Source organism: Pituophis catenifer, unplaced genomic scaffold (genome assembly GCF_029215685.1).
Source record: "Pituophis catenifer annectens isolate HBS135680 unplaced genomic scaffold, rPitCat1.0.hap2 SCAF_4, whole genome shotgun sequence".
Lineage (NCBI taxonomy): Eukaryota > Metazoa > Chordata > Lepidosauria > Squamata > Colubridae > Pituophis > Pituophis catenifer.
The window spans coordinates 118,301,749-118,316,509 of NW_027256884.1; the positions used below are offsets into that span (position 1 = coordinate 118,301,749).

At 42.1% G+C, this 14,761-nt stretch overlaps 1 protein-coding gene across 1 annotated transcript in view; it reads left to right on the forward strand.

Annotated features, from left to right (window-relative positions):
* The window catches only part of MAML2 (mastermind like transcriptional coactivator 2), a 240,257-nt gene that overhangs the window by 180,384 nt on the left and 45,112 nt on the right, over positions 1-14,761 (forward strand). Inside the window, exon 2 of the mRNA XM_070943990.1 lies at positions 895-2,355. Coding sequence (XP_070800091.1) covers positions 895-2,355 — 1,461 coding nt within the window. The remainder of the gene's footprint in view (positions 1-894; positions 2,356-14,761) is intronic.

A 14,761-nucleotide genomic window follows, 5' to 3' on the forward strand; every position in this document is an offset into this window, starting at 1 on the left:
AAGTGCAGGGCACACCCGGAGACTTGGGGAGGGCAAAAAACGGGCCTACCGGAAGTTCAGGAAGGTTGGAAATAGGCCCATTTCCAGCCTCCAGAGGGCCTCCGGAGCCTGGGGAGGCAGTTTTCACCCTCCCAGAGGCTTGAGAAAAGCCTCTGGAGCCCAGGGAGGGCAAAAACGCCCCCACCATGGTGCAGGAGGCCGACTAGGCCATGCCCACCCAGCAACCAGGCAGAGAACCTCTTGCTAAAATTTTTGAAGCCCACCCCTGGTCCTCGGGTCATGTGATCATTATTTGTGACCTTTCCAGCCAACCTTCAACAAACAAACTCATAGGGAGAAACCAGATTTGTTTAATGACCACATAATTGACTTAACAACTGCATTAATTCACTTAACAACTGTGGTGAAAAGGGTTGTAAAATCAGGAATGATTCACTTAGCCACTGCCTCGCTTAGCAACAGAAAGTTTAGTTCCAATTGTGGTCATAAGTCAAGGACTACCTTTATCAGTAAGAACAAGGTTTCATTGTTGTATGCTACTGATAAAAAATATTGCTACTTTGAGAAAATACTAGAATCAAATTACAAGCTTCACATTGTTACATACCCAGTAAATGTTTTATTAATGGTCTTTACCTTTATTTGTCTATAGGCAATAAAGACGTCTTAGTTATCCTCCCTCCAACTGTAAATATTGATATAACATTTCTGTTTTAGGATAATATTCTATGTATCTGAAATGGACATGTTGTAATAACTCTGTTAGTCTTTCAGATGCCATTGTTTTTAGTCATTGTTTGTGGCAGTGGGCAGTCATGACTAATTTTTGGAAAATCGCATTATTATTTTTTTAACTCCAGCTAAAGAATCCTTTTTTTCTTCTTCTTCTTTCAGCTCCAGGGTTCCTTGAAGAGAAAACTGGTGGTAAATCTGACACCAGGCAATAACAAGAGATCGAATGGCATTGCTGACAACACTTTCCTGGATATTAAGAGAATCCGAGGTGGTGATAATAACCTTTCCATGGGACGTGGTCAGTGTGGAAACAGTTGCTCAAACCAGTCAGTGTTGGGATCATTCTCAGTTGGTCAAGGTGCTCCAAGGAAAATGGACAACTCAACCAGCAACAATCATTCTGGGGCCAACGGGATATTTAACATGACTCTAAAAGAGGTCAAGAAGGAACCCGGGGAGACAATCTCTTGTAGTAAACATCTGGATGGTCAGACATCCCACAACAGTGTTTATCCTACCAGATATGGAGAAGACACAGGGGAACAGTTGATGGACCCAGAACTTCAGGAGCTATTCAATGAACTGAGTAATATTTCTGTGCCCCCCATGAGTGACCTTGAATTAGAAAACATGATAAATGCCACCATCAAGCAAGACGAACCGTTCAACATTGACATTGGTCAGCAGATCCAGAGAGGGCCCCCTGCCCAATCATCTTCCCTGCAGATGGACAAAATGGTGATCAAACAAGAGTATTCACCGGGGTTGAGCCAAGCTTCGGTGGGATCCCCTCAAATGAGGCCTCCTTCTACAGACTCGGCTTTCACCATGCCTGGTGCTGCTATGTCCACCTCATCTCCCATTCCTTCAGTACCTCAGACTCAGACTCCTCCTTCTCAAGGGACGTCAGTCCCCACTCGGCCACTGGCCAATTGGCAAGAAGTTTCTCATGCCCAACAATTAAAGCAAATAGCAGCGAACAGGCAACAGCATGCTCTGATTCAGCAGTGCCAACAAAGTCAATCAGCCACTTCCTGGCCTGGTTTGTCATCTACAGAACCATCTTCTGGATCTTTTGTGCAGGAGAAGATGTCTAGCCCATCCTTCCACCAGCAGCAACAGTTCAGCCCGCAAAGTTCTACAATGTCTGGCATCCCAGTCAATGGGACTCCATCCAAAGGCATGAACAGTTACTCCTATCGGCCAAACTCCATGCCCCAAGGAAGTTCTGTCAACATGGTAATGCCCCGAAAGCCTCAAGACATCCCCAGAAATTATGTCGGCAACAATCAGGTGTCGCTGGAGGAATCTCAGAACAGTATCAAGCCTTTGTTTCATTTCAACTCAGAACAAGCCAGCAAGCAGATCTCTTCTGGCTTGGGAGCCCCCAATAAACCTTCTCTTCTCCACTATGCACAGCAACCCCCCCAACAGTTGTCTAGCTCAGCGGTTCAACCACAAACTTCACAGCAGCAGCAGCAACCATATTCAGCCCAACCTCAGCATCTCCAAAGGCCCCCCAACGTACCCTTAGCTTTACAGCAAAAGATCATGCTCCAGAAAATGCTACAAAACCAACCTGGTTCAGCACTGCAGTTCCTGGGCCCACAGAATCAGATGGTAAGATTTTCTCCTCTACTTTTCTTTTCTCATCCATCGATGTCGGGGTCAACACAGACAACTTTTCAAATGAGGAAAACTCTCACGATGCGTTACTTGATTTGGGAGGCTGTGTTGTCTGACCTTCTTCCTTTCAGGTTCTGAACAATAAGAATGGTTGAGAGAAGTGGTAAGGCCACACTTGGAATACTGCATTCAGTTTTGGTCGCCACGATGTAAAAAAGATGTGGAGACTCTAGAAAGAGTGCAGAGAAGAGCAACAAAGATGATTAGGGGACTGGAGGCTAAAACATATGAAGAACAGTTGCAGGAACTGGGTATGTCTAGTTTAATGAAAAGAAAAACTAGGGGAGACATAATAGCAATTTCCCAATATCTCAGGGGCTGCCACAAAGACGAGGGAGTCAACCTATTTTCCAAAGCATCTTAAGGCAGGACAAGAAGCAATGGGTGGAAACTAATCAAGGAGAGAAGCAACTTAGAACTGAGGAGAAATTTCCTGACAGTTAGAACAATTAATCAGTGGAACAACTTGCCTCCAGAAGTTGTGAATGCTCCAACACTGGAAGTTTTTAAGAAGATGTTGGATAACCATTTGTCTGAAGTGGTGTAGGGTTTCCTGCCTAAGCAGAGGGTTGAACTAGAAGACTTCCAAGGTCCCTTCCAACTCTGTTATTCTAGTCTAAGAGCTTTCTTTGGAGGTGGAGGGTAAAAATTTCCAAGTGTTTTGCAGTCCCAAATTCAGCAGGGCTCTTTTGCAGCAATAAGAAGCACAAAAATTGTATGACACTTTGCAGATTTAAGCAGGGAGCTGAATAGGTTGCCCTTTATCTTAAAGTGTGTCATATGGTGACACCTCCCAGGCTGGTGGTAACTGGTGGGAACATGATTTAAATTTTTAGGAAACATGAAAAGATTGCTGCTAGGAGGTCTAGGACAACTCACCATGGCCAACTTGTTGCCGTCAACTTGCCGTGGGACAACTTAATGCAAGATAATAGTACTCTGGACCCGTTCCTCTCTTAATATTAGTAATATTATTAATATCGTTAATAATGACATAGTTATCTTGCATTGATTGTCCCACACAAAAACAACAACCCTGTGAGGTGGTTTGACTGAGTCAAAGGGATTGGCCACAATGTCACCCACTGGCTTTCATGCCTAAAGCGGGACTAGAACTCAGAGTCTCCTGGTGATTGGTCCAAAGTCACCCAGCCGGCTTTCATGCCTAAGGCGGGACTAGAACTCAGAGTCTCCTGGTGATTGGTCCAAAGTCACTCAGCCGGCTTTCATGCCTAAGGCGGGACTAGAACTCAGAGTCTCCTGGTGATTGGTCCAAAGTCACCCAGCCGGCTTTCATGCCTAAGGCGGGACTAGAACTCAGAGTCTCCTGATGATTGGTCCAAAGTCACCCAGCTGGCTTTCATGGCAAAGACGGTACTAGCACTCACAGTCTCCTGGTTTTTAGGCCACCATCCAGTTTGTGGTGAGGTGATTAAGGCATCAGGCTGGAGACCATGAGTTCTAGTCCTGCTTTAATCATGAAACCAGCAAGGTGACGGGTGTATGTGTGTGTGTGATTCACTCTCAGTTCTAGGAAGGAGACAGTGACAAACCATTTCCCAAATCTTGGCAGGAAAACTGCAAAGACAAGTCCAGGCGGGCTCCAGGAATTAACAATGACTCAAAGGCACACAGCTCCCCAAAATTTTTCTTAATGATAAGAACAGCCATGCAAAGTGTAAGTTTCTTTTGCTTGCTGACGATGCTACAAGCAAGTATAGCAAGTTGATGACCATTACATTCCTTTCTAGACTGGGCCCTCTCAATTTTCCTTCAGACCACTACCAGGAAATCAGAAAGAGAGGACTACTGTAAATCTGGTCAGGAAACAGGACCGTGGTCACAATAAACGTTTTAGAACTGTTGCAGAGTTGCATGAGTGAAGTCCTGCAACATGTTTATTTATTTATTCCATTTCTATAGTCACCCATGTCAATCAATGACTGCGGGTGGCTTACAATTCCTAAACTGTAAAAACAATTTAAAAACAATAAAAATATCCAAAATAAATACTTCGACTTACAACAGTTCATTTAGTGACTGTTCAGAGTTACAATTATGGCACTGAAAAAAGTGATTTATGGCCTTTTTTTCCCACACTTAGAATCGTTGCAGAATCTCCATGGTCACGTGATCAAAATTCAAACACTTGGCAACTGGCATGTACTTATGACGGTTGCAGTGTCCCTGGAGTCATGTGATCACTTTCTGACAAGCAAAGTCAGTGGAAAAGCCAGATTTATGTAACAACTGCAATGATTCACTTAATAACTGTAGCAAGAAAGGTGTCAGGGTTCCAAGTAACACCCCCAACGGAAAAATTATTATGTTATTATGAATATATATCCCCCATGCTCCATACAATCCCCCCTCCCAATTTCCCACAGTAGTAAATGTGGCAGGCCTGAAGGCCCAATTCCAAAGATGGCTTCCAGGCCTGACAAAATGGGACAAAATTCACTTGACAACTGTCTTGCTTAGCAACATAAATTTTGGGCTCAATTGTAGTCGTAAGTCAAGGACTATCTGTATTTTGTGATTATTTATCTATGGTTCTATATGAATAAATTAGGATTGCTTGTCAGCAAGGGGGCCATTCAGTGGTGGAGTTGTCTGAAATCTCACAAAGCATCCCTGGCCTGCTCTTGAGTTGCCATAAGATTGATGGCATTTCCAGAACATGTTTCTTGGGCATAAACAACCTGGTACCCAGACATATGTACAGGAACATGTGCCAAAAACATGTACAGCAGTGGCCGAAATTGTGGAAACTTTTTGCGAAAAGTGTATTTTCTAAAATTAGCTAATAACACCACTTTTTTTTTTTGGAGTAGTACCATAAAATTATATATCAATGGAAAGATAATTTAATCAAGAATGTAATGCAATAACTTTTATGCGGGATTTGCTATTAGAATAGCAGTTACAGTATAAAGAAGAAAAGTGAAACACATAGAAAAAACAAGATATACAAAAATTATCATCATAGAAAAAATGAGATATATAAAAATCATCACGTCAGTTAATAGTTGGGTAACCTTTAGCATGAATTATGGCCTCATAACGTCTTCCCATGGAGTGAACCAAGTCTTTTAGTTCTGCAGCTGTTCTAATGTGAAACCAAGATTGAATGATCGCTTCTAATAACTGGGTTTTATTTATTTATTTATTTATTTATTTGATTTGATTTATATGCCGCCCTATCTGGGACTCAGGGCGGCTCACAACAATAAAATATCCGAATAAAAGCGTGTTAAAATACATGTTAACCCCCCCAGTCCAGGCTGAACAACCATGTCTTTAAGTCACGGCGGAAGGTGCAGAGGTCAATAGCCAACCGGAGCCCCAGAGGAAGTTGGTTCCAGAGGGTGGGAGCACCCACAGAGAAAGCTCTGCCTCTAGGGATCGCCAGTCGACACTGTCTAGCCGACAGGTTTATTGCTCGGTCACTTCTGACTAACAAGTTTCTTTAGTCAGCAGCTCCATAGATTTTCAATTGAGTTAAGATTTGGGCTATTCCCATTCCAGCAGTGGAATATGATTATCTTGAAACTCCCCCCAAAAGTGGTGTTATTAGCCATCAAACCTCAAAAATACACTTTTCCAAAAAGGTTTCTACAATTTTGGCCACTACTATATAGTGACACCAGGTACAAACTGTGCCCTTTATATATTTGTATGGGGCATTATGATGCAAGTAGAAACAACGGATTTAGTGAGACATCACAATTCATCCTTTTTCTCGTCATTTTTGGACAATTGTAATTAGAAACTAAAGCTTGTGCAATGCACTTTGATAAAACATGCCACTAGCACACCTATCCAGAATTCAGCAAGCTGCCAGCTACACCTAGCTTGAATTTATTTTAGGTTATTTTAATTAGAAGTCATAATACATGTGAAGCTTGGTAAGCTGCAGAGGAAACAGCATCTTCGCATGGTGCTTATTTCCATCTCTGTCATTTGTAAAGCCTCCTGAGACATCCTTAAGAAATAAATATGGTGGGCAGATGCATTCCAGGACTTGGGTTGGAGGCAAGCCCATCTGGTGGCTGTACTCCCTAAAGCAGCCAATTTGTGAGAGGCAACCAATTAAACTGCAAATCTCAGGTTTTCTAAGAACTCCAGAATGTTCCTGCAGGTTTTATGAGGAACAGATTCATCCCTCTCTTGGAAAGATGATCCAGCAATGTTCTGAAAGGGAAATCTTCCAAATGGAAGACCTTATTGGTCGCACTACAGGTGTTGTTTTTTGAACAATATTAATTGCTTCATTTCAGAAGATTTAAGTTCCACAAAAGTACTAGGCAATTCCTCTGAATGATCAGCCCAGCATGGTCCATAACCCAGGATAGTCCATTCCTACAATGATACGTTTTGTGGCTCAGTGCAGGGATGAAATCCGGCAGGTTCTGACAGGTTCTGGAGAACCGGTAATGGAAATTTTGAGTAGTTCGGAGAACCGGCAAATACCACCTCTGGCTGGTCCCAGAGTGGGGTGGGAATGGGGATTTTGCAGTATCCTTCCCCTGACATGCCCACCAAGCCACACCCACCAAGCCACACCATGCCCACTAAGCCACACCCACAGAACTGGTAGTAAAAAAAAATTGGATTTCACCACTGACTCAGTGGCTAAGACGCTGAGCTTGTCGATTGAAAGGTCAGCAGTTCAGCGGTTCGAATCCTTCGTGCCACATAACAGGGTGAGCTCCCATTACTTGTCCCAGCTTCTGCCAACCTAGCAGTTCGAAAGGACATAAAAAATGCAAGTAGAAAAAATAGGGACCACCTTTGGTGGGAAGGTAACAGCATTTCGTGCGCCTTTGGCGTTTAGTCATGCCGGCCACATGACCACGGAGACATCTTCGGACAGCGCTGGCTCTTCGGCTTTGAAACGGAGATGAACACCGCCCCCTAGAGTCGGGAATGGCTAGCACATATGTGCGAGGGGAACCTTTACCTTTACAAATAACTCGGTGAAATAGCTTGATTCCTGAGGCTGTGTGGATCTCCATCACTTGAGCTTTTCAAAACAGAATGGACAACCATTTAACTGGATGGTACAACTCTCCTGCCCTGAGGGATGGATTAGAAAATTTATGAGATCCCTTCCAACCCTATGATTCTAACTCGATTTATGAAAGGACTTAAAAAATACCAAATTTTTAACCATTCGCTAAACCAGGGGTGTCAAACTCAATTTCACTGAGGGCTACATCAGGGTTGTGTTTGACCTTGGGGGGCTGGGATGGGCATGGCCAGGGTGGACATGGCCAGCTTGATGTCACTCATGTTGGGAGCACCTGTGGGGGTCCGAGCGCTCTGCCAGCGAAAATGGGCTCCCGATCTCTGGGAAACCCCACAGGGCCGCCCTGGAAACAGTGAAGGACCAGCCCATGGTGCCTCTGCCAGTGAAAACAGAGCTCGGGTGGACCTCATGTGCCTCCCTCCCCAGGCCCTGTTTTTGGCTGTGACTGCCTCCTGCAGCCTTCTGCCAGCGAAAACAGAGCTCCGTTTACATTCCTGCAGAATCAGCCTCAGTTCCTGTGGTTCATTTCTGCAGTTTTCTTCCTATGGTTTAGAAGTGATTTGTGATTGCCACCTCCATCGTTCGTTTGCTTATACTAAAAACAAAAAAAGCAAACAATAAATCTATAGAGAGCTGAATTTGGGAATTCAGTCCCATGATAGACATTCTGGTGGTACGCTTACAGACAACCATAGTAGCAAATATTAGCATGTGGCCTGACAATAATTCTCTTTCATAATTGATGATGTATCATCCTGTTTCCATAATATAGACATAAATAACAATATGCCTGTGGGCATCACAGCATTTTTAGAAATTTAACAGATGCTTCTAACCACTGTCCACTCTGCCTAGCCCTTCATTCTTAATGTTGTTGGCTGGTCTTCTCTGATGTAGCAGGTTAAGGAGACATGGACCACAATTTATCTAGCTTATCCAGTGTGTTTGACAGAAAGGAAAGACGATGGTTGAAAGCTGGACCATCCTTTCAGGGACAACTGGATAGGGTCCTAATCAGTAAAGGGGTAGACCCATGTCCAAAAAGATTTTCAGAGTGGAAGCAAGTCAAAACTTTAAATAAATTAAAATATGATTCTGGTTGGGGTGACTGGAGGATCAGAGAGCAGGACGCACCATTTCCAGAATATAGGCTATTGACATATCCTTAAAACATACAGTAGTGGCCAAAATTGTGGAAACTTTGCGAAAAGTGTATTTTCTAAAATTAGCTAATAACACCACTTTTTTTTTTTTTTTTTGGAGTACCATAAAATTATATATCAATGGAAAGATAATTTAATCAAGAATGTAATGCAGTAACTTTTATGCGGGATTTGCTATTAGAATAGCAGTTACAGTATAAAGAAGAAAAGTGAAACACATAGAGAAAAGGAGATATACAAAAAATTATCACCATAGAAAAAACGAGATATACAAAAATTATCACTATGTCAGCTAATAGTTGGGTAACCTTAAGCATGAATTACGGCCTTACAATGTCTTCCCATGGAGTGAATTGAGTCTTTTAGTTCTGCAGCTGTTCTAATGTGAAACCAAAATTGAATGATTGCTTCTATTAACTGGGTTTTATTGCTGGGTCGCTTCTGACTAACAAGTTTCTTTAGTTAGCTCCCTAGATTTTCAATTGGGTTAAGGTCTGGGCTACTCCCAGGCCATTCCAGCGGTGGAATAGGATTATCTTGCAACTCCCCAAAAAAAGCCATCAAACCTAAAAAATACACTTTTCCCAAAAGGTTTCCACAATTTTGGCCACTACTGTATATAGTAAAAGGACATATATAGGGATTGCTTAAATAGAGCAAAACTTAACCATTGTATAAAAAGTTAGGTTTTGCTGCTAGTTTCACATGTGGGTGGCTAATGATCAAGCATATCTCAGAATTCTGCACACGCACACACCCCAACAAAAGATCAGTTGTGGTAACACAATTGTTGGTGGCAACCATCAGAATCTGTTAGTGGCCACAGTGATATCATGACATCATTTGCATCACTTCTGTGTTGATGTCATAATGTTTTATCACTCCTCCTGTGGTGGCAATTATTGTGAGTAACAGTCAAAAGGTATTTTTTTTTCTTTTAAGGTCCTTTCTGATAATAAAAGCAGAGTCATTTAACCATAGTCAAATGTCTAATACTACTATATCACTTCTTTTTTAAAAAAAATCATAACCCTCCTCATTTTCAGAACAGAAGAGGTACTTTTGATATCTGTAAACATTATCTTTGTTACTCTCCTATTATCGGTATTTCTAGAGGATTTCTCTCCCCCAAATGAAATCCCAAGCAAATCAGAAGCTATTAGAGACCCATTAAGTGTTGCATTTGCACATTAATACTACTCTAAAGTCATGCTAGAAACGGGGGGGGGGGGAAATAAAGAGGTTATTTTTTATTATTTTTTATTAATCATATTTCTATGCCGCCCACTCTCCGAGGACTCTGGGCGGCTTACACCAAAGACAGTATACTAAATAGCATATTGCCCCCAATAATCTGGGTCCTCATTTGGGGGCTGACATATTTGCTCCAAGCATCTGTGAATTTGTTTGTAAGGCCACATTCTTGTGGTTACAACGCTGTGATCAAAAGGATACAGAGCTAATGAATTACAATATTCACTTCCACCTGCTGTGTTTGGAGCAAAGGAATTGGGAGAAAAACAAAAGCGAAAGTATGGGTTTACCCATCATCAAATTACTGTGGTGACTCATATGGAAAATTCATGGTTTGGGGTTGTTGTTTTTTTACTTTGTTCTTTCCATTTTTTATTTTCCAGAAGTGTAAATTCAGCTAATATGTTGCTGTTGAATATCCTTCATGGAAAGGCTCTCAAATTTATTCCCTTTAATCTTTTGTACATTCACAGAGGAACGTGCATTAGAAAGATGGAATATAATTTTGGGAGGGAGGGAGGGAGGGAGGGAGGGAGGGAAGGAAGGAAGGAAGGAAGGAAGGAAGGAAGGAAGGAAGGAAGGAAGGAAGGAAAATTTATTCTTGATGAATGTATATTATTCTCCTTATGTACGCTGAGAGCATATACACCAAAGACAAATTCCTTGTGTGTCCAATCACACTTGGCCAATAAAGAATTCTATTCTATTCTAAAAGACTTATGAAATCAAATCTTGATGCATCAGACTACACTTAATGATCCATCTTATCATAGGGTAGGCTAGGTTAGGTTAGGCTAGGCTAGGCTAGGCTAGGCTAGGATAGGATAGGATAGGATAGGATAGGATAGGATAGGATAGGATAGGATAGGATAGGATAGGATAGGATAGGATAGGATAGGATGTTCAATAGAATGATGGCCTGAGGGAAAAACCTGTCCCTGTGTCTAGTTCAGGGATCAGCAACCCGCGGCTCTGGAGCTGCATGTGGCTCTTTCATCCCTCTGCTGTGGCTCCCTGTTGCTGGTCAGCTCCACAATTGATAGGGCTTTCGGTTAGGACAGGTAGAGGAAAAAGGTTGCCGTGCTAGGAGGAAACTCTATGGTGGGGGAACCAGACTTCCGGTCAGCAGAGGAAAAAGGATGCCGCGCTAGGAGGAGACTATGATGAGGGAACTGGACTTCCGGTCGTCTCCAGAATTGAACGGGGGCTTCCGGTTAGGACCTTCATGGCTCTTTGAGTGTTTAAGGTTGCCAACCCCTGCTCTAGTTGTTTTAGCATGTAATGCTATAGCATTATTTATTTATTTATTTATTTATTTATTTATTTTATTGAATTTATATACCACCCTACTCCCGAAGGACTCAGGGCAGTGAACAGCCATAGAATAAAACATATAAATACAAAATTGTTAAAATAAAATAAAATAAATAAAATAAAATAAAACGAATTAAATAATTTGGCTGAACAAATTTAAAACCCCAATAATTTAAAACCAAATTTAAAATTTCCATTTAAAAAGGTGAAAGACTTAGGTCATTACCTCCCCGAGGGGAGGCATTGAAACAGTTTATGTCCAGGATGTGAGGGGTCTATAGATATTTTCTCAGCCCTTCTTCTGACCTGAGCAATATACAGTTTTTCTATGGAAGACAGGCTAGTTGTAATTGTTTTGAGTTTTTTCTGCAGTCCTAACTATCCCTTGAAGTCTATACCTGTCCTGTTTACTTGCTGTACCAAACCAGGCAGTTATAGAAGTACAAACAACAGATTCAATAATTCCTCTGTAGGACTGTATCCACAGAACCTGGGGCAGTCCAAACTTCTTAAGTTGATGCAAGAAGAACATTTTTTGTTGTGCCTTTTCGATGATGGTTCTAACATTAGGTGTCCATTTCGAATCCTGGGAGATTATAGAACCCAAAAACGTGAAGGATTCCACTGCTGATACTGCGCTGTCAAATACAGTAAGAGGTGGTAGATTAGAAGGGTACCTCCTAAAATCCATTCTCCACTCTACAGTTTTAAGCATGTTCAGCTCCAGATTGCCCCAGCTATCACAGGGCTAGTTGTTCAATCTCCCATCACCATCTTGAATGAGACCAATGACTGTTGCATCATGAAAAGAAGGACTAAGGGTGACATGATAGCAGTGTTCCAATATTTCAGGGGCTGCCACAAAGATGAGGGAGTCAACCTATTCTCCAAAGCATCTGAAGGCAGGTCAAGAAGCAATGGGTGGAAACTAATCATGGAGAGAAGCAACTTAGAACTAAGGAGAAATTTCCTGACAGTTAGAACAATTAATCAGTGGAACAACTTGCCTGCAGAAGTTGTGAATTCTCCAACACTGGAAGTTTTTAAGAAGAGATTGGATAACCATTTGTCTGAAGTGGTGTAGGGTTTCCTGCCTAAGCAGGGGGTTGGACTAGAAGACCTCCAAGGTCCCTTCCAACCCTGTTATTATTATCATCTGCAAACTTCACTATTTGAACAGAAGGATCCTCACAAATGCAGTCATTGGAATAGAGAGATAAGAGCAGAGAAGATAAGTTGGATTCTCTTCTCCAAGAAAAGTCTCTTCTTGGAAAAAGAGTCTTCTCTCCAGGAGTGAAATCCAGTAGGTTCTGACAAGTTCTGGAGAACCAGTAGCGGAAATTTTGAGTAGTTCAGAGAACCGGCAAATGCCATCTCTGGCTGGCCCCAGAGTGAGGAGGGAATGGGGATTTAGCAATATCCTTCCCCCTGGAGTGGGGTGGGAATGGAGATTTTGCAATATCCTTCCCCAGGGGTGGGGAGGGAAAGGGAATTTTGCAGTATCCTTCCCCTGGAGTGGGATGGGAATGAAGATTTTGCAATATCCTTCCCCTGCCATGCCCACCAAGCCACACCCACAGAACTGGTAGTAAAAAAAAATTGGATTTCGCCACTGCTTCTCTCCCTGGAGAGTCATTTTTCCAGAAGGGTGGAGAAAAGAAGTTGCATTCACATAGTGTGATAAACCATAATCTGTTCCCCTTGGTATCGTTTTAGCATGTTATGTGAACTCAGCTATCGTGAATTTAACTCTGGATTGGTAGTTTAGTGAAATCACGCAATTCTGAATTATCTAACAATTCAAATGTTTCTATAATATTTTATTTCAATCAAAGAGACAAACAGTAACTCATTTATTTACTACATCCATTTCTTTGGGGATCGTAGTCTTAGAAAGTATAAAGTTGGAGGAAAGTTGTATTATACCAACCCACAGAATTACTAAAGAAAGAAAAAACAAACCTATAAATTACAGGGCTTCAATTTCTAAATTGAGAGCCGCAGTGGCGTAGTGGTTAGAGTGCAGTGCTGCAGGCTACTTCTGCCGATCACCGGCTGCCAGCAGTTTGGCAGATCGAATCTCACCAGGCTCAGGGTTGACTCAGCCTTCCGAGGTGGGTAAAATGAGGACCCAGATTGTTGGGGGCAATAGGCTGACTCTGTAAACTGCTTAGAGAGGGCTGTAAAAGCATTGTAAAGTGGTATATAAGTCTAAGTGCTATTGCTAAGTGCTATTGCTAAAAGATGCTTTATAGCTTGCAGAGACTCATCTGCAACTCTTTAAAGTAGCCATGCGTTCCCAGGGAAGCACATAACTGCTTTAAAGAGATGCAGGTAAGTACTATGTTCCTGGGCCACTGCTCCACGGAACACTTTTTCTGAATTACTTCCTAAGTGTTGCAAAACCCCTCACATACAACTATCAGTCACAATCTTGGTGGTGACCATGACATTCATGAGTGAATGACAAATAAGTTCTCTGAGCAGAAGAATTCCATTACACCATCATAGGTCCATGAATTATAGATGTATTCATCTTATTCATTTTTTCAAGTGCTGTTAGTGGCAGAAGCTGCAAGAACTACTAATGGAGCCACAGGAGGGTGTTTCAAAGGGTGTACACAAAAATTTACCAAGTTCTATAACCTCTCATGCAGGTTCCTTTAATAGAATCTCATTCAATCAACACTTAAAAGAAGGTGCTCATCTAATAATTCCCAGCAGTGTTTAAGGTTGCAGACCCCTGTACTAACGTAATCCTTGCTAACATGTCATAATGGTACCATGTGCTATCCTGGCAAACTAATAAATACCTCTGCATTTAATTGGTGATGGAAGATGAATATTTGGAGATGTTGATCAATAGCATGCATTTTCTACCATGCTGGCTAAGGAGTCTGTATCAAGGCTTCATTCAACCATGTGGAAATCTATGAATGATAGTCAAAGCTAGTGTGGTATTCTGTGTGTGCATATAAGTAAATAAATAAATACATTCTTTCAAGTCATACACATGCACCATTGCGTCACTGCTGGCAATGAACTATTTCTACAATTTTTTTGGCAGTATTTTGGAAGTGGTTTGTCATTGCCTTCTTCTTCCTAGGGTTGGCCTAGGACCTGGAGAGACCGGTCCAAGGTCACCCAGCTGGCTTTATGCCTCAGGTGGGACTAGAACCCATGGTCTTCTGGTTTTTAATTTGATCGCTTAACCCAGGGGTCTGCAACCTTAAACACTCAAAGAGCCATTTGGACCCATTTCCCACAGAAAAGAAAACACCGGGAGCCACAAAAACCCTTCCCGTGCCTGACTATTTCTTGAGTGGCCACAAAACTAGGATATGTAGTTGAATTAAATGTTTTGTTTTCTTCTGAAACTTTTCTTTTCTTGGATTTATCCATGGTTGGCCTACCAGGGGTTGAAAAGCTCAATAAATGGCATGCCGCACATTGGCGGTTGTGATGCATATTTTGAGTGACAGGGAGCCGCAGTAGAGGCGTAAAAGAGCCACATGCGGCTCCAGAGCCACAGGTTGCTGACTCCTGGCTTAACCACTGTGCCAAATTGGTTCTCCAA